Source organism: Cebus imitator, unplaced genomic scaffold, assembly GCF_001604975.1.
Source record: "Cebus imitator isolate Cc_AM_T3 unplaced genomic scaffold, Cebus_imitator-1.0 Scaffold190, whole genome shotgun sequence".
NCBI lineage: Eukaryota > Metazoa > Chordata > Mammalia > Primates > Cebidae > Cebus > Cebus imitator.
The window spans coordinates 1317633-1336507 of NW_016107505.1; the positions used below are offsets into that span (position 1 = coordinate 1317633).

General features: G+C 47.8%; 1 protein-coding gene and 1 pseudogene across 1 annotated transcript; one reads left to right on the forward strand and one right to left on the reverse strand.

Annotated features, from left to right (window-relative positions):
• The first annotated feature begins 421 nt into the window (after positions 1 to 421).
• On the forward strand, positions 422 to 2315 carry LOC108316588 (annotated as a pseudogene).
• A 1598-nt stretch (positions 2316 to 3913) lies between these two features.
• On the reverse strand, positions 3914 to 7600 carry LOC108316665 (zinc finger and SCAN domain-containing protein 5C-like). Its single transcript, XM_037745021.1, has 4 exons — positions 7102 to 7600; positions 6086 to 6289; positions 5203 to 5329; positions 3914 to 4938 (listed from the first exon to the last, which is right to left on the reverse strand). Exons 1-4 carry the CDS (start codon positions 7483 to 7485, stop codon positions 4187 to 4189), a joined length of 1467 nt encoding a protein of 488 aa, XP_037600949.1. The 5' UTR covers positions 7486 to 7600; the 3' UTR covers positions 3914 to 4186.
• Positions 7601 to 18875: the final 11275 nt, after the last annotated feature.

An 18875-nucleotide genomic window follows, 5' to 3' on the forward strand; every position in this document is an offset into this window, starting at 1 on the left:
CCAGCCTGGCCAATATGGTGAAACCCCCTCTCTACTACAAATACAAAAATTAGCTGGGTGTGGTGGTGTGTACCTGTAGTCCCAGCTACTCCGGAGGCTGAGGCAGGAGAATCCCTTGAACCTGGGAAGCAAAGGATGCAGTGAGCAGAGACTGTACCACTGCACTCCAGCCTGGGAGACAGAGTGAGACTCTGTCTCAAAAAAAAGAAAGAAAAGAAGAACTCAAAAAAAAAAAAAAAAAAAAAAAGAAATTCTTTCCCTGCACTGTCCCTGGTTACACGGCCCAGTCCTCCCCTGGGAACCTCAGCCTGGAAGACCCGAACCTGTGTAACTTTGAACCCACCTGCTGCCTCTACCCGGAGCCATGGCAGCAGCCCTGTGAAATCGCCACCCTAGGCCTGGACCTGGAGGCCGAGGGAGCATGGATGTGATCTTGGTGGGATCCAGGGAGCTCTCAAGCCCGGCTCCCCCGGCGGCAGGCAGAGGTCTTATTACCTATGAAGTCAAGGTTAACCAGCGAAACACAGAAGAGATTTGCCTCTGCTGCGGAAGTTTCCAGGTTCACACACAGCACCCTGTTTGAGGGAGGGATGTGCGCCTGATGTAAGGACAAGTTCCTGGATGCCCTCTTCCGTACGACGATGACCGGTACCAATCCTATTGCTCCACCTGCTGCTCCGGAGGGACGCTACTCCTCTGCGAAAACCTCCACTGCACCCGATGCTACTGCTTCACCTGAGGCTCCATCTCCTGCTCATTTGTGAAAACCCGGATTGCACCCACTGCTACTGCTCCACCTGCTGCTCATTTAACAAACGCCATTGCACCCGATGTTACTGCTCCATCTACTGCTCGGGAGGGGCGCTGCTCCTCTGTGCAAACCCTGATTGCACGCGATGCTACTGCTCCACCTGCTGCTCCATCTGCTGCTCATCTACACAAACCCCGATTGCACCCGATGCTACTGCTCCACCTGCTGCTCGTCTACACAAACCCGGATTGCACCTGATGCTACTGCTCCACCTGCTGCTCCAGAGGGACGCTGCTCCTCTGTGCAAACCCTGATGGCACCCGATGCTACTGCTCCATCTACTGCTCTGGAGGAACGCTGCTCGTCTGTGCAAACCCTGATTGCACCTGATGCTCCTGCTCCACCTGCTGCTCCATCTGCTGCTCATCTACACAAACCCCGATTGCACCCGATGTTACTGCTCCACCTGCTGCTCCAGAGGGACGCTGCTCCTCTGTGCAAACCCTGATGGCACCCGATGCTACTGCTCCACCTGCTTCTCCAACTGCTGCTCATCTGCACAAACCCCGATTGCACCCGATGTTACTGCTCCATCTACTGCTCGGGAGGGACGCTGCTCCTCTGTGCAAACCCTGATGGCACCCGATGCTACTGCTCCACCAGCTTCTCCGGAGGGACGCTGCTCCTCTGCAAAAACCCCAACTGCACCTGATGCTACTGCTTCACCTGCTGCTCCGGAGGGACGCTGCTCCTCTGCGAAAACCCCGGTTGTGCCCGGTGCTACTGCTTGGAGTGTGTGGATATCCTGGTCGGCCCGGGACCTCGGGGAAGCTGCACGCCACGAGCACCTGGGCGCGCTTCCTGTGCCTGCCTTCCTCCCGCGGCGGAAGAAGTGGCGCGGCCGCCTCAAGGCCTTGTACCACCAAGAGTCGAAGAGTCCCCTTGAGGTGTTCGAAACCGTGCTTGTGTGGAGGAGACAGCCGGTGTGGGTGCTGTCCCTTTGTGGGGACACCAAGAAACAGCTGACGAGTTTGGGCTTTTTGGAAAGCGGTTCTGACCGGGGACAATTGAAGCATTTGGATAATGCCACAGACATAGGGAGGACATGGACGAGTGGGGCCCGTTCGGTCTCCTGTGTGGCGCCACACCTCCCCCCTCCAGGCCTGCGACCCTCCTCCCGCCTGGTACCTGTTCCAGTTCCACCTGCTCCTGCAGTACGCGTGGCCCAGGGGCAGCCCCAGGCCCTTCTTCTCGATGTTCATGGACCATCTGGTGCTCAACAGAGAAGAGCAGGACGTGGTGTGTTGCTTCCTGGACATGGAGTGGGCCACCATCCCGGATGTCCGCAGTGGGGCCCTGCAGAATGCTGTCCACGTGTGGAGCAACATCCCAGCCATAAGGAGCTGGCACTTGGCCCTGCCTGCTGAAGAGGAATTGTTCATGCCGGTTCAGAACAGGCAGACCTCTAAGCTCCCCGCCCAGTGGCCTCCAAGCTGCTGAACTGCTTTCTCCCCTAAGAGAATATTTCAAGTATTTTTCAACAGAACTCACTTCCTCTTCATAAATGACTCACTATACTGTGAAAAAGCAAAAGACTTTTCCTAGAACAACAACAACAACAAAAAAAAAACAAAAAACAAAAATTAGCTGGGTGTGGTGGTGCATGCCTGTAGCGCCAGTATGCGGGAGGCTGAGGCGGGAGAATAGCTTGAACCCAGGAGGTGGAGGTTGCAGTGAGTTGAGATCGAACCACTGTACTCCAGCCTGGGTAACAGAGCAAGACTCCATCTAAAAAAAAAAAAAGAAAAAGAAAAGAGAGAACAAACAAACAAAAAAACAATATGGGAAATGGTGTGGGGACAATAGGGAGCTCTCAGTGGATTTTGGAAAGCTATTCTCAAGTGAATTCTATTTTTTAATGCACACTCTCAGGCCCCACCCCCAGTCTACTAAATCAGCAGCTCTGAGTTTGGGGCCTGCCCATCTGTGCATTAACAAAGTCTTCAGGAGATGGTAATATCACTAAGACCAACTAGTCACCAGAGACTTCGAATGCCTCTGTAGTTCAAGAGTGAAATTGGGAATTTAGAGGTTGCCAAATTTTAGGCCAAAAAATACACCATTGGGGCAGGGAGGTAAATAGGCAGAGCAGAGAGGATTTGGGGGACAGCAAAGATACTCCCCATGATACTACAGGGATGGATACTCATAATTAGGCCCTTGTCCAAACCCACAGGATGTACAACACCAAGAGCGAGCCCTAATGGACACCACGGAGTCTGGGTGGTGAGGATGATGTGTCTAGGCAGGCTCACTGACGGAACAAGCACCCCACTCTGCTGGGGATGCTGGTGGGGAGAGGCTGTGCTGTGTGGGGAGGGCGTCTAGGGGAACTCTGTGCTGTCCACTGAGTTTCCCTGTAAACCTATAACAGCTCTGAAAAATAAATGTCTAAAACTAGGCATGGTGGCTCACACCCATTATTCCAGCACTTCTGGAGGCCAAGGTGCAAGCATTGCCTGAGGCCAGGAGTTCCAGACCAGCCTGGGAAACAGAGCTAGATGCCATCCCTACAAAAAATTATTTCAAAACATTTGAATATAATAATTACAATAAAGTCTAACAAAACAATACAGGGTGCAGTGGCTCATGCCTGTAATACTAGCACTTAAGGAGGCTGAGGCAGGTGGATCACTGGTACCCAGGAGTTCAAGACTAGCCTAGGCAACATGGCGAAATCCCATCTCTACGAAAGCTAGCCAGAGTGGTGGTATGATCCTGGAGTCCCAGATACTCGGGAGGCTTAGACGGGAGGATTGCTTGAGCTGGGAAGGTCGTGGCTGCAGTGAGCAATGATGCTGCCACTGCAATCCAGCCTTGTTGACAGAGAGAGACTCCATCTCAAAAATAAAAAATATTTTTTATTTTAGCATTCCATATTACAAAAAAGAAAAAATAAAACTAGGATACCCAATAAAAGCTGAGTTTCAGATAAATAATGAATAATTTAGAACATGCTGATACTAATAAAAATGTTTATCTGAAACTCAGACTCCCCTAGGCATCATGTGTTTGATCTGGCCATCCTCCTTGGACACTTGTACTTTACAGCAAAACAGTGGTTAACAGCATGTTAATCAGGAGACTCAGTTTTCCATTATACAATATTGAAAACTAACAAGATGTTTGTTTATTGAAAGAACAGCAACACAACAGCCAAAATAAACCCATAAGATAACAATAGACATAATGAAACAAAACACAAAACTCATTGGGGAGGAAAAGGATTTAAAGAAACATCCAGGGAATTCATATTCGAGGCACTCCCTGTGTGTGGCCAGGCTCCTTTCATGTGTAAAATGTCATCTGATAACATCGGTGAAAAATCATCATTCACATTTTCTTGGTGCAGAAGACACAGACTCGATGATGGGATCACTGCGCAGTGGCTTCGCGATGTGTTTTCTGGTGACGTCTTAAGGTTGCAGGCCGACCGAAGGCTCTCAGACACTTGGAGCATGTATAGGGTTTCTCTCCAGAGTGGACACGCAGGTGCTCCTTCAGGCTCCCCGTGTAGGTGAAAACCTTCCTGCAGACTTTACATTCGTAGGGCTTCTCCCCTGTGTGGCTTCTCTTGTGACACTTCAAGTAGGACTTCTGGGTGAACCGCTTCTGGCAGATGTCACACGTGTAGGGCTTCTCGCCAGTGTGGGTGCGCTGGTGAAGCTGGAGGCCTATGCGCTGCATGAAGCGCTTCCCACAGAGATGACACTGAAAGCGTCTCTCTCCTGTGTGTGATCTCTTGTGGATGACTAGCTTGCCGTAATACTTAAACCTCTTACTGCACACGTCACATGCAAAGGGCAGCAGTGCCACGGCTTCTTGGCCAACAGGGTGACTGACTGCGCTCTCAAGGCCTGGGGAATTAACTGGATTTATCCCAGCTGGTCCCAAGGATTCTCTGTTGCCCACAGGTGTGGCTCCTCCTTGAGGCTCTTCTTGGGAAATGGAGGTGGCATCTGGTTTCCTTCTTCTGGGACCTCTTGGATTCAGAGAGTCTCCTCTGTCCTCGCTGTGAGCCAAAGCTTCTGTCTCCACCGCACAGGCAGAAGCTGTGTCAGCATCCACATTTTCCACAGAGGCTCTTTTTCGGGGTTCCTTCCCATCCTTTGCTCTCACCAGATCTGCTGGGAGAAGGAATTTCACACAGGACCATTAATAAAGCACATTCTCAATTCACCAAACTCATTGCAACGAAACACTGATGTTGGCTGAGAACTTCCCCTCCACCTCAAGCCTAAGACATTGGACTGTAGGTCTCTGAAAGGTGGGGGATGGAGAGGATTTGGGAGCTGAGCACCAACTCCCCTAGGAGATGATAATGCTGGCCCCAGCCCTGCACCCCAGGAGAGAGGGGCTAACTCCTTGTGGATTCAAGTCTCCATACTCACTGGGACCCTGTGGAAGCTGCGGCTCTGGGGATGTAAGTCCTGGGTTCTCTTTCCTGTTTTCCTTGAGATCCTTCTCCACGTTCTGCTTGGGTCTCAGAGTCTTTTGGTCATCTTTTATGTCAGTAGTCTCTGGCAGAAGAAAGTCCTCTCCCTGACAATGGAAAACCAAGAGCAATGACTGCCGTGTCTAAAAGGCTGAAACATGGACATCTCTGCCTTTTCCATGATTGGATACACAAACTTTTCTAATGACACAGGTGTGGTGGTTTTCACTCTGGTTCTCTGAGCACACTTCTCCCAGCCATGCCACTGTCTCCCTGCCCCTGACACTGGAAGGAGCAGGACTCTAGGTTGAGGTCCCACACCCGTGGCACCATTGGCATTGGGGCTGCATCACCCTCCTGGTGGGGATGCTTCTGTGCAGTGCAGAGACCCCACCCTCTAGATGCTGTGAACACCCCACCATGCCCTAGAATCTTCACACATGGCCAAATGGGTCCTGAAAGCCAAAATCACCCCAGTTGAGAAACTTGCCACAAATTAAGAAATCAACAATCTGTAGAAAGTGTGTTCCTTGCTGAATGAAATGTCTGAGGAAACTGGCCTTGGGGAAGAGACCATTTATCTGTGCCAACTGCCTCCCTCACTTCACTGACACCATTTCTTACCCCCAGCCCTAAATGCTAACAGCTTCCATAGTGGAAGGGAAAAGTAGAGGAGGCTTCACTCTGTGATGGCTCAGGAATGTCTGGGGATGTACCATGTCCATGGAGAATGGCTCTAATTTTTTCCTGTGCCAAATCTCTCAATCAGTCCAGCAGCCACATGATTTCCTCCTGCTCCTTCTCCCACCTCTGCCCAGACACCAGGGCCTCACACTCACCTGCCCCCTGGACAGTGCAGGGACCCTGGGCAGGGTCTGCAGCTGTTGGCTGGCCTGGCCTTCCCCCGGATGCATGTCGTTCACAGAGGAGGCCCGCTGGCTGGACATGTCTCTCAGATCATCCCTGACGCTGGCAGGGGATTCAGCCATCTCAGCATCTGAGTCCTGCACCATATATTGTTTTCCGTGGAAGGTGACCACAGACTGTAGAGAAAAAAGACAATCAGACTCACCGTGAGAACCTGAAATTAGCTCTCACATTCCCTGAGTCCTGCCATCATGCTCACACTTTACCGTAATTAATGTTCAAAATCATCTTCCTGATGCCGAGTTAGCTCTGTGGACATAGCAGTCCTGTCTAAATTTCTCCCTCTTTAGACTCCAGCACCTGCCTGCACCTGGAATATTCTAGATAAGAAAATAAATATGGGTCTTTTGGATGAAAGGGTCTCTAAACCAAAGAGAAGAAAAGGGGAAATACTGTGAGTGAATCCAGCTCAATTTGCCAATGGCAGCTCACCTTGTTATGGAAATTAGGGGCTCCTGTGGGGACCTGGAGAGAGATGCCTGGATCTCTGATGTCAACCACTTCCCTGCCTCAGGTGGGGACTTCTTGACCCCTCTTTAGTTCACTCTAATCCCTCCTTCCATATGTTCCATCAGGCGGAATATTTCACCAATGTCTTTCTTTCCTGTTGGCCTCACACAGGGTGTGGGTGCCTGTATTCCCTCTGCCTGTCCATCTCCTAGACCAGGGATGTGCCATCTCAGCACAGCTGATATTTGAAGCTGGATGAGTATTTGTCATGGTGGGTTGTCCTCAGCATTGGAAAATGTCTACCTTGTGACAACCAAAAAATGTCCCCAGACACTGCCATGTGTCCCTGATGGGCAAACTCTCCTCTACTTGGAAGCCCTGATCTAGAGCAGCCCCTCGTGTCCTCTCGAGTCCAGCTGCACCTTGCAGCCCCCAGCCCAGCTCCCCTTCCCTGCACCATTTCTTGGGTCCTACTCACCCATTTCTTGGGTCTTCTGTTGTTCCGTAGCAGGTCCTCCAGCTCTTTGCAGCTCCGCACACCGTTCATCATGACTAAGACCTGGAGCTCCTGGGGCATGGAGATCAGGAACTGCTCCATCACCAGCATGTCCAGGATCTGCTCTTTGGTGTGGAGGTCGGGCCTCAGCCACAGATGGCACAGCTCAGTGAGTTTCCTCAGAGCCTGGATGGGGTCCGACTGCTCCGGGCAGCTGAACATCCTGAAGTTCATGTGCCAAGTCTCAGGATCACAGTCTTGATGTCCAAGTTGAGTTCCTGGGGTCACCATGGACCGTGGCTGGTCTGACCCAGGACTGTTGCAGTGTTCTCCCTGATGCCATGAGGATGTGCAATTTGCAGCCATATCTACTGGAGAATTTTCAACCAGTCTCTGAGAAAGCTCTTCCAGTGGCTGGTGTCTAATTGAGACCTATCTACACAGACCGCTTCTGGTTTTTCTCAGTAATTGATTCACTGTTCAGAATCTTCAGGGGAAAAAAGCATGATCTCCATTAGATTAATTTTGACTCCACCCACTCTTCTCTTTCAAATCCCTCATCCCAATCCTGATCCCTCTTCCCCTCTAGCATCGAACTCAGCACAGTGGAAATCAATCCACTCTCTTATTCTTCCATTGTCTATGCCTGACTGCATGTTCTGGTGTAGAATCCAAATCCTCCCCTGGATTCTGATCTCTAGGGGTTCATTGTGCAGAGGCTGAATCGGTTTTCCTGTGCATTGAACATTGTTTGACTGTAAATTAAATAGGACAGGTATGTGAAGTTCCTAAAATCTGACATAACAATAATGTAAGTTCTTCATGTTTTCTCCTCAAGGTAAGATCCAAGGCAAATCCTTAGTCATAATTATGCAATAAGACAAAGGGAAATAGTTACAACGTATGACTGTCCCCCAACAAACTTTCTTGTTAACCCCAGAATTATTTGCCCAGTGAAGGGAGAGCACTAAAGAACCTTATGAGGATTAAGTTCCTACACAGATATCTTGTTATTTTGGTGAAATGCACATTCATAAATTTCATCATTTTTACCTGCTTCAAGAGCACAATTTCAAGGCACTAAGACATGTGCCGTGTTGTGCAAACATTGCCACTGTCTAGATCCAGAATTATCTCATCACTCCCCAAAAAGCCCAGCCCCAACAGGAATCACCCCCTGCCCACCCACGCCAGCCCCTGGCAATCCCTAATCTGCTTTCTGTCTCAAAGGGTTTCTCTATATTCTTAGTCTCATCCCAGAACATGAATATAAAGTCTAGCGGTCTATGAAATTTTAAAGAAGTGGGTTCATACAATAATAAGACTTTTAAAATTAATTTCTAAACCTAGATTTATCAGGCAGGAGCCACTGTGTGATACTCTGCAGGCACTAATCATCCTCCAAGGCCAACAGCGATGAGAACGAAGCCCTGCTTTCCTAGCCACAGGTGGGGAAAGCTGCTTCAAGGTCTGCAGAGAGGAGAAAGAACTGACAGGAGGCTCTCGGGAAAGGTCCCTGGAAGCCTGGAGGATGGAAACCCAACACATGTCCTGGAAGGAATCTGAGCAAGTGCAGAACAGACAGACAGCCAGGGAGGGCATCGGCAGAGCGGGGAGACAACCCTGAGGAGGAGACAATATTTACATACCACGCATCTCACACGGGCTCCTATGCAAAGCACAAGCAACTTAAACTGCTCCACAGCGAGAAAACACAGAACCCACTAGAAGGGGGTTACATGTGAAAGGCCAGCAGGTCTAGGAAAAGGTGCTCATCATCACTCATCTTCAGGACATGCAAATCCAAACCACAGGACACCCCTCAGGCCGGCTAGAGCGGCTGTTCCCAAAAAGACCCATGTCGTGAGTGTTGGAGAGGATTCGGAGGACAGGAACCTTGGAGCCCTGTGCTGGGCATGTAAATCAGTGCAGCCGATATGGGAGACAGTGTAGAAGCTCCCCAAAACATTAAATGTGGAACAACTGCATGATCCGGCCATCCCGCTCCTGGGCGTGTACAGAGGAAAGGAAATCAGGACGTGGACTCCAAACCAGTGAACCTCGGGAGGGACAGAGGGAGGGAAGGTTGAAAAACCACCTGTTGGGTGCTGTCCTCAGGTCCTGGGTGATGGGTTTAGTCACACCCCAAACATCAGCATTGCTCAGTATATTCATGTAACAATTCTGCACAAGTACATGGCAAATTTAAAATAAAACTTAAAATTATAAAATAATTTTAAAAATAAAATAAGTGAATACTGTAAATAATAATTAAAAACCCAGTGGACTCACAGTAGCAGTGAGTAGAATGCTGGTTACCAGGGCTGGGTTGGGAGTTGGGGAAATGTAGGTCAAAGGGTACGAGTTTCAGTTGAAGAAATCAGCTCAGGAGAGCAATTGTCTAACCTGGTGACTTCAGCTCATAACAATGTTTTGTACACTTGGAAACTGCTTAAAGAGTAGATTTTAAATATGCTCATGCCCAAAGATGATTAGTACATGAAGTAGGGCATAGGAATATTAGCTCAATTTAGCCATTTTAAAATGCTTATATCCCACAAAGCACATTATGCCGTACACCACAAATATGTATCATTTTTTTCAATTTAAAAGTAGATTTTTTTTTTTTTTTGAAAAAGCATACAGATATGAGAGAGAAAAGGCAGCCTGACATTCTGGAATTATAATGGCTTAGACACAGCTGCGGCTCATGAGGCTGAGACAGGAGATCACTGGAGCCCAGGAGTTTGGGACAACATAGTGAGATCCTGTGTCTAAAAAAAGCGTTTTCATGTTCCCAGAAACTGCTTTGTATTCTGTGACAGCTCATTTCCCATTAAAGAAAGCAATGGGACATGGGAGAAAATAGAGGCAGTCACACGGGTCACGCAGGTAGGGACACTTAGCTTTCTCATTGGCCTAGTAGGTTGAGGCTGATTCATTAATGGCTTGATTTTACACTGTGTGGAAGGGGAAAATCCAGCAATGCCTTTTTTTTTTTTTTTTTTTTTCTTTTCTGGTTCGTGTTCTCTGATAAAATTGCACAGCAATACTTTTTAACGAGTGGTGAATGGTCAGCAAGGTGGCTCCCTCCTGTAATTCCAACAATTTGGAAGACTGAGACGGGGGCATGCTTGAGCCCAGGAGTTCAGAACCAGCCTGGGCAAAGCACCGAGACCCCATCTCTACAGAAAAATTAAAAATTTTTCCAGGCCTAGTGGCATAAGCCTGCAGTCTCTGCTACTCAGGAGGTGGAGCCAGGCGTATCGTTTGAGCCTGGGAATTCCAGGCTAGTCTGGGCAGTGAGGGAGAGATCATCTCTAAAAATCAAAATAAAATGTAACCTAACCATGATGAGAAAGTTAATTTTATTCCTACTTTACAAAAGATTTATATAACAAGTCAGAGTAAATACTGGGGTGCAAAGGAGACCCGCTGCTTTCACAAGGTCTCCAGGCAAATGCCGGGGAAAATAAACGCAAATCTTTTTAAAACCAACCCCCGAAGGTCAATTCCTAAACCCTACAGACATCCCCACTGGGCACTTACCTCCTTCCCGACTTCTGTCTCCCACCTTCTCTCCTCCGGGAAGCGCTCTCCACCTAGTCTGGAGCCAAACTTCGTCTATTTATAGAGAACCTCAGGGACTCCAGGCCTCTCCCATGGCCTTCTGGGCCTCCCCATGATTGGTTTAGGGCCATAGAATCCAATTTAGGTGATTGGTGTTGATTACATTTCCCAATGAAACCCCACCCACAGGATATTAACGTATTAAATATGCCTGCTGTGCAAATAAATTTGGTTGTCCAGCTCTACTAAATTACTTTTCATATTTCTGAAGCATTTGGAAGCTTCACGAAATACAGATCTCCAAGTTTTAACCACTTTGGGTCCCTTCATGCCCTAGATAGCAATATACTAATGAGTAAAGTAAAGGACACGTTAAGAGTTGGTTGATTAATATCAAACCAGTGATCTGCTCTAGTTTGAGGAAACTTTCACATGTGAATGTCAAGATATTGAAAAAAAGAGACAGTCATTGTTGATACATAATGGATATTAGTGACAATTTTTTACTTTTAAAAATCTGGGAATTGACATGGGAAAGCTTTGCTTGAAGTAAACTAAATCATTGGTTTGATATCAGCCAGCCTACCCTTATATAAAAGCAGTGGGAACCAGAGAAAGGCACACGGTCCCCACTCTGCCTTCACTCCAGGACGGTGGGAGGTGGTTTATAGATACACTGAGGACTCCCTAGTTCTCAACTCCCTCAGGCATCTCAAGCACAAAAATCCTTAATGGTGGGTGTGAATTTGGCTCTGTGGATCATGGAGTCCCTGTGGAATGATAATTAAGTGCTAGGTATTAACATTTTGGAAGCTCACAGCATCAGTGAATGACTGAATGGCCCACAACTCCATTCAAATGGTTATTTATTCATTTTAAATTTAGAGTAAACTTTCTCATCTAACATTTAAGATAAATTGGAGGGCTGTTAATTTTATACTGATTCTGGTTTCAATCTTTTGGAAATCTTCAGCAAGCCGCTGAATTTTGGGAACTTCAAATTCCCTGTGAAAAGAACCAGGGAATTATTAAGTTCCTGATGTGTTGTTTTGAAGATTAAATAAGATTATGATAGTAAAGTGCTCAAAACAAGGTCATTTTGCCAAAAATTTCTGACACTTATTTTCTAATGCATTTTCTCATACTTTGTGATAGTTTCCCTTGTTAATAACTGAGGTGTTGATAGTGAGTCAGAATGGAGTTATTAAGTGGAATAAACTGGAGTCTGCCTAAAACCACCACCTACCAACCTAATTCCCTCAAATACTCTCCTCTTGAAACATGACATCTGTTTTCATGAAGAACGTCCTTGGCATCTTGGTAGGGATTGTGTTGGATCTGTAGATCTCTATTAATAGTATTGGTCATTTTCACAATATAAATACTTCCAATCCATGAACATGGAATATCTTTCCATTTTTCTGCCATCTTCATTTCCTCTCATCAGTATTTTATAGGTCTTTTTTTTTTTTTTTGAGACAGAGTCTTGCTCTGTCACCCAGGTTGGAGTGCAATGGCACGATCTTGGCTCACTGCAACCTCTGTATCCCAGGTTCAAGTGATTCTCCTGCCTCAGCCTCCCAAGCAGCTGAGACTTCAGGCACTTGCCACCACACTCAGCTAATTTTTATATTTTTAGTAGACACAGGGTTTCAACAGATTGGCCAGGCTGGTCTTGAACTCCTGACCTTGTGATCTGCCCACTTTACAGGCTTGAGCCACTGATCCCAGCCATATAGTTTTGTTGTTGTTGTTGTTGTTGTTTTTTTTTTTTTTTTTTTTGTAGAGATTTCCTACCTCTGTGGATAAATTTGTTTATTTTTAGAGACAATGTTTCACTGTGTCACCTTGGCTGGGTGCAATGGAACATTCATAGCTCCCTGCAGCTAACTCCTGGGCTCAAGAAATCCTCTTGCTCCAACCTCCTGAGTAGCTGCAGTTACAGGCAAGCACCACCACACATGGCTAATTAAAAAAGATTTTTTTTGTAAAGATGGGGGTATCGCTATGTTGCCCAGGCTGCTCTCCAATTCTGGACCTCTACCTATCCTTGGTGACTAAGGTAACCATGCTGATGTTTACATATCCCTATATGGGGTGCAGTTACCACTACAATCAAGCTAATTCATGTATTCACCAACTCACATAGTTACTATTGTCTTTTCATTATTTATTTGTTTAATTCCTGGGTCAAGCAATCCTCCTGCCTCAGCCTCCCCAGTAGTAGGGACTAAGAGAATATGCCGTGATACCTGGCTTGGTTTTTGTTTTTTTGCTGTGTGTTTGTGTCTGTGTGTGTGTGTGTGTGTGTGTGTGTGTCCCCGTGTGTGTATCCGTGCATGTGTGGTGAAATACTTATGATCTATCATTTTTGGTATTTTCTACTTTTGAGACAGAACCTTGCTCTGTCACCCAGGCTGGAGTGCAATGGCACAATCTCGGGTCACCACAACCTCTACCTCCTGGTTCAAGCAATTCTTGTGCCTGAGGCTCCTAAGTAGCTGGGATTAAAGGCACATGTCCCCACACCCAACTAATTTTTATATTTTTAGTTGAGATGGGGTTTCACTATATTGGCCAGGCTGGTCTCAAACTTCTGACCTTGGATAATCTGCCCACCTGGGCTTCCAAAAGTGTTGGGATTACAGGTGTGAGCCACCACGTCCAGCCTGGAAATCAGGATTTAAAACTTTTTTTGCCAGGTATGGTGGCTCACACCTGTAATCCCAGCACTTTGGGAGGCCAAGGTAGGCAAATCACCCGAGACTGAGAGTTTAAGACCAGCCTGGTCTGCCTGGTGAAACCCCATTTCTACTAAAAATACAAAAATTAGCCAGGTGTGGTAGTAGGTGCCTGTAATTCCAGCTACTTGAGAGGCTGAGGCAGGAGAATTGCTTGAACCCAGGAGGTGGAGGTTGCAGTGAGCTGAGATTGTGCCATTGCACTCCGGTCTGGGCAACAAGAGTGAGACTCCATCTCAAAAAATAAAATAAAATGAGTAAAAATAAAACTTTTTCCCAGGTGGTTCTAATGTGCCTTGAAGTTTCAGAACCACTGGTAGATCACCATCTGAGAAGTGGGAAGGGAGACTCCCCTTTATTCCAGGTTTTCACCAACTGAGCAATGTTACGATCTCTTACTGTTCAAATCAGCATCTTGAGTCCAGCGTCCAAAAGTGCATGTGAAATCATCAGTTCTCCTGTTTCTCACCTGGAATACTATACTAGGGGTTTGATTTCTGCCACACCCACTCCTACGCAATGCCCTAACCCATTTTCCCGTGGCAGCCATTTTGACCATGAAAGGGCACAAATCTAATCCTGCTGCTACACTCTTTACATTTTTTCAGTGGACTCCCATTCTTATAAGTGAAAGGACCAAGTGCTTTATGTGGCCTATACTATTCAACTAAGTGACCGCTGGTGACCTACGTGGCTGTCAGTCTCTGTTACTCTGTACTTCAGGAAGACCCCCATGTTCACTGCCTGAACCGGGTGCCTTCCTCCATGATGTTTAGTCTTGCTGAATAGGGGACGTCTATGGCCACTCTCAATGCTTTTCTGTGTTGTTGGAAATGTACTAGCTTAGGACTCCTGGCTTTTATTCACCTTCTCACTCATTCTTTCGCTGGGGAAGAATGATTGGAGAGTTACAAAGAAGAAACTTCATTGAGAAGCTGTATCAGTCTGGGTCCAATTAGGAGAAAGAAATGCACAACGATTAGCACAAACAGCATTTAATATAAAGCAGGGGCTGGCACACAATGGCCTGTTACCTGGCTTGAGGTAGGGTGCACCTACCCCACCCTGGCTTAAGCAGGTGAGGGGCCACCCTGCAGAAACAGGATTACACCCAACCAAAACTGGGTTTGAATGTTAAGACAGATGACCTACATATATATGCATTCACGCACACGCTCCAAGAGAGTATGCGGTTTATTACATAATAAGATTTCTGAATTGAGCAGACTGGGCTTTCCCAAGCTGGTCTGAATGTGGCTTGAGAGGGCAGGGAAAGGAGGTTGATTTAGGGTTTTATGGTGCTTAGGGGGTGGGGCTACAGCCAGGACTACTGCACAGGGTTTGAACTCCCCACTGGCACTGGAAGAGGAAGCACCCATGCTTTCTTATCAGTTTGTCCAGATTCGAGGTGATAAGAAACAAACATCAAAAAGCGGCCAGACTTTTAGTTATGCCAAGAGAGGAGCAAGTCAAGAGTGGAGGTGTGAACCTCACTGGGGGGATCTGGTTGAGGCCTCTGGTTGTTCCAGGGCTGGACCACAGTCACCAGGGAAGTAGGAGACAGACCCCTGGGGTGCAGGGGCCAAGGCTGGTGGCCGGGTATGGAGAGGGCTGTGGTGAGGCAGTCACAGGCAGGAGCTGGGGCGGCGAACATGCCCGGGGGCCCCATTCTTGCAGGACTGACAGGCCATAACAGGAGCAAGAAGACAGACAAGATGGCAGCACAGTGGGGTCTCTTCCTCCTGAGATAGCCTTCTCGCCCCCTCTAGTGACAGAGCTGAGCACTGTGCTTGCTGCAAAGGAAGGGCAACGGCTCCATTATTGCCAAGCGGAGTCACTGAACTGGTGGACTTAAAGCTGGGAGGCAATAGACTGATAACTGGCACAGAAGCCCTGTTCCTTCCCCTTGTAGAGGGTCTGCCCAAGGCAAGTGAGTCCCGTTCTGCTCAGCATTTTTGCGAGGGGGCCTGACTCAACACTGTCTGCAGCCTGTGAGTGACAGGGTGTCTTTCTATTCCTGGGGTTCTGTATGAAGAAATCCATGATACCCTCATCTCTAGTCTTTAGTCTGTCTAAGCAATGAAGGTGAGAGAGAACTGTGTTGCCATCCTCAGAATCACATTCAGTCATGGGGTTGCCCTTCCAAGCTGTCAGAAAAAGACCCTGGGCCAAGCTCCCTGAGCAGATGCAGTGAGTCGCACTTGTAATCCAGCCCTTTGGGAGGCTGAGGCAGGAGGATTGCTCAAGCCCAGGACTAGCCTGGGCAACAAAGTGAGGCCCCATCTCTATAAATAATTTAAAAATTAGCTGGATGTGGTGGCACACACCTGTAGTCCCAGCTACTGGGGAGGCTGAGGCAGGAGAATCCCTTGAGCCTGTCTTCCCAGCTCCTTTTTCTGGGAAGCCAGAAATCTAGAAACAATTCCAGAGATGTTGACCCACCCAGCCTCCAAGACCCCAGGGTCATGCCAGGGGAGCCGATCTCTTCCCCCTTCTTCCAATGTCGATGCTACCACCTCCTTGCCCACCTCATGTCCCATCAGTGTCTAAAAAGCCATCACGTGGGCCAGGTTGGTTGGTGCAGATTTGGCTCCAGTTTGGGTAGGTCAAGCAATGCTGGGTTGTTGCTTCTCTGCCAAAAAGTGCACCTTCTAAATTCACTTCAAAGTCATTTCCAGCACTGGGCTTATGGGGTTACAATGGGTATCTTGTTTTTATCGTCATTGAGGGCATCAGGTAAATCAGCCTCTTGGCTTGGAGCATTCATTCACCATAGCACGTAGGCACTGAGGAGCAGCAGTCCAAAGGCCCCCTAGTGCCAGCTGTGCCCTGAGCCATGAGGGGCAGTCTCTGGAGTGGTTCATGAAGCCAGTTACGGCAGGGCAGACCCCCCTCCAGGGTGGGTGGGAGCCAGCAGTGGAGTCTACCTTCTGTAGACTGGGAAGGGAGGTGCATGATCCTGCCATGGAAATGAACTCACTGATGTCCATGAGAGGACAGGAATTGGAGTGAGCAGGCAGTCAGAAAACTGAGCTGCCAGACTCAGCCACATGCTAGATCACCTGGGGAGTTTTATAAGTTCAACACAGGTGCCACATCCTACACCAATCATGTCATTATCTCTGGGCTGGACCCCAGGCATTGCTTAAAAAAAAAAAAAAAAAGTATTAAAAACTCCTCAAGTCACTGGAACATGTAGCCAAATTAGAAAATGAAGGTCTAAAGAAACATTGGATGTCATTCATGGATCACAGAGCACTATGAAATTAAATGGGCAGGTGGTATCATCAAAACATTTCTAGGTCTGGTGAAGAAGGCTGGACCCAATCACCAAAAGACAGAACCACCATCCACCCCTACATCCACTTCTTGAAGGAAAGTGGACTTGATGTACATTCTATAGTGGATTCCAGGTGCCTGCCTCAAAGAATTCTGCTCCAAAAGGGACCTGGGTAGCCAGGGAAGTGACCGCATGCTTGGGATTTTGCACGCGTGGTGACCACAGTCAACACAATAAGCCTCAGCATTCACACTGTAACTGAGTTCATTCAAGTAAAGCCATCTCCAGGAGGGAACTTCCCCTGTGGAGAGCATGCACACTTTGATCTCACTCATCCACACACTGACACTTCGCTTTTTATGATAGCAAAAAACACACCCGTAGGTGGAGATTTAAGATGCTGAAGAGACGTGTGCACAGCTGTGGCCGACACTCCCATAAAGGGAGTCTCCCTGGAGCGGGTCTTTGCCGTCTCATCCTTAGGAGCAGCCTGCCCTGAATCCTCTCTCTCAGGGTGTCCTGTCTATTCTGCACTTAACTTCCAAAATATTATATTTCCGTGCAATCAATTACTCTCTGCTGCATCTCTTTTGTTGTGTGCCTCTTGTTTAAATTCCTTTAAATTAAGAAGACAAGAACTGAGGTGTCACAACAGTGAACTTAATCAACGAATCCAACCTATTCAGGAAGTGACCTTTCCAGACCTCTGCGAGTTGCCGGCCTCTGCCTGTGAGCTCAACCAGCCATCCAAGAAGAGCAGCATCAGCATGGCCCAACATGCAGATTCTCAGGTGATCCCAATCAAGTAAAATCTGAGAAATGATCACCAAGAGGAGCCTAGGGAGATGTGGCAACTGAAGGCAATGTGGCATCCTGGATGGGGAGGAAGGAGGTGGAGGGCATTGTGTAATCACAAGGGAGGTCTCAATAAGGTAGAGGGCCTCAGTTCATGGCAATATTTTGAGTCAGTTTATCCCTTGTGGCAAAAGTACAATACTAATGAACCATGTTAATATTGGGGGCAATGGTGAGCGACATTAGGGAGCTCAATGGACTTTAGAAAGTTATTCTAAAACAAATTCTATTTTTTAATGCACATGCTCAGGCCCCGCCCCTGATCTGCTAAATTGGAAGCTCTGAGTTCGGGGCCCACCCATCTACGGATTAACAAAGCCTTCAGGGCATGGTAATATCGCTTAGACCAACTAGTCACCAGAGGCTCGAAATGTCTCTGCAGTTCGAGTCAAATCGGGAATTTAGGGGTTGCCAAATGTAAACCAAAAAATCCACCATCCGGGGCAGGCAGGTAAATAGGCAGAGCAGAGAGGATTTGGAGAACAGTGAAGATACCCCCCATGATACTCTGATACTCCAGTGGTGGAAACTTATCATTAGGCCCTTGTCCAAACCCACAGGATGTACAACACCAAGAGCGAGCCCTAATGGACACCACGGAGTCTGGGTGGTGAGGATGATGTGTCCAGGCAGGCTCACTGACGGAACAGGCACCCCCCTCTGCTGGGGATGCTGGTGGGGAGAGGCTGTGCTGTGTGGGGAGGGTGTCTAGGGGAACTCTGTGCTGTCCACTGAATTTCCCTGTGAACCTGTAACAGCTCTGAAAAATAAAGTCTAAAGTCAGGGATGGTGGCTTATACCATATCAGCCTCGGCAACAAAGCCAGATCTCATCATTACCAAAAATTATTGCAAAAACTTTTAATATTATAATAAAATCTAATAAAAACAATACAGAGTAGAGTGGCTCATGCCTATAATGTCAGCACTTAAGGAAGCCAAGGCAGGTGGATCACTTTACTTAGGAGCTCAAGACCAGCCTGGGCAACATGAAGAAACCCCACCTCTACAAAAACCACAAAAGTTAGCCAACTTGGTGGCGTGCTCCTGTAGTCCCAGCTGCTCGAGAGGCTTAGAAGTGAGGATTGCTGGAGCCTGGAAGGTGGCGGCTGCAGTGAGCAGTGATGGTAACAGTGCAGAAGGAAAAGAAAGACAGAGAGAGAGAGAAAGAAAGAGAAAAACAGAAAGAAAGAAAGAGAAAGAAAAGAAAGAAAGAGAGCCGGGCGCGGTGGCTCAAGCCTGTAATCCCAGCACTTTGGGAGGCCGAGGTGGGTGGATCACGAGGTCAAGAAATCGAGACCATCCTGGTCA

What these genes read in the sequence shown, in the direction of transcription:
- LOC108316665 (XM_037745021.1), bottom strand. Translation starts at nt 7,485, where the DNA reads ATGGCTGCAAATTGCACATCCTCATGGCATCAGGGAGAACACTGCAAC. An exon ending in CTGCACTGTCCAGGGGGCAG is followed by an intron (nt 5,330 to 6,085) that starts GTGAGTGTGAGG and finishes CTTCTGCCAGAG; the next exon opens with ACTACTGACATAAAAGATGA. An exon ending in GCAGCTTCCACAGGGTCCCA is followed by an intron (nt 4,939 to 5,202) that starts GTGAGTATGGAG and finishes TCCTTCTCCCAG; the next exon opens with CAGATCTGGTGAGAGCAAAG.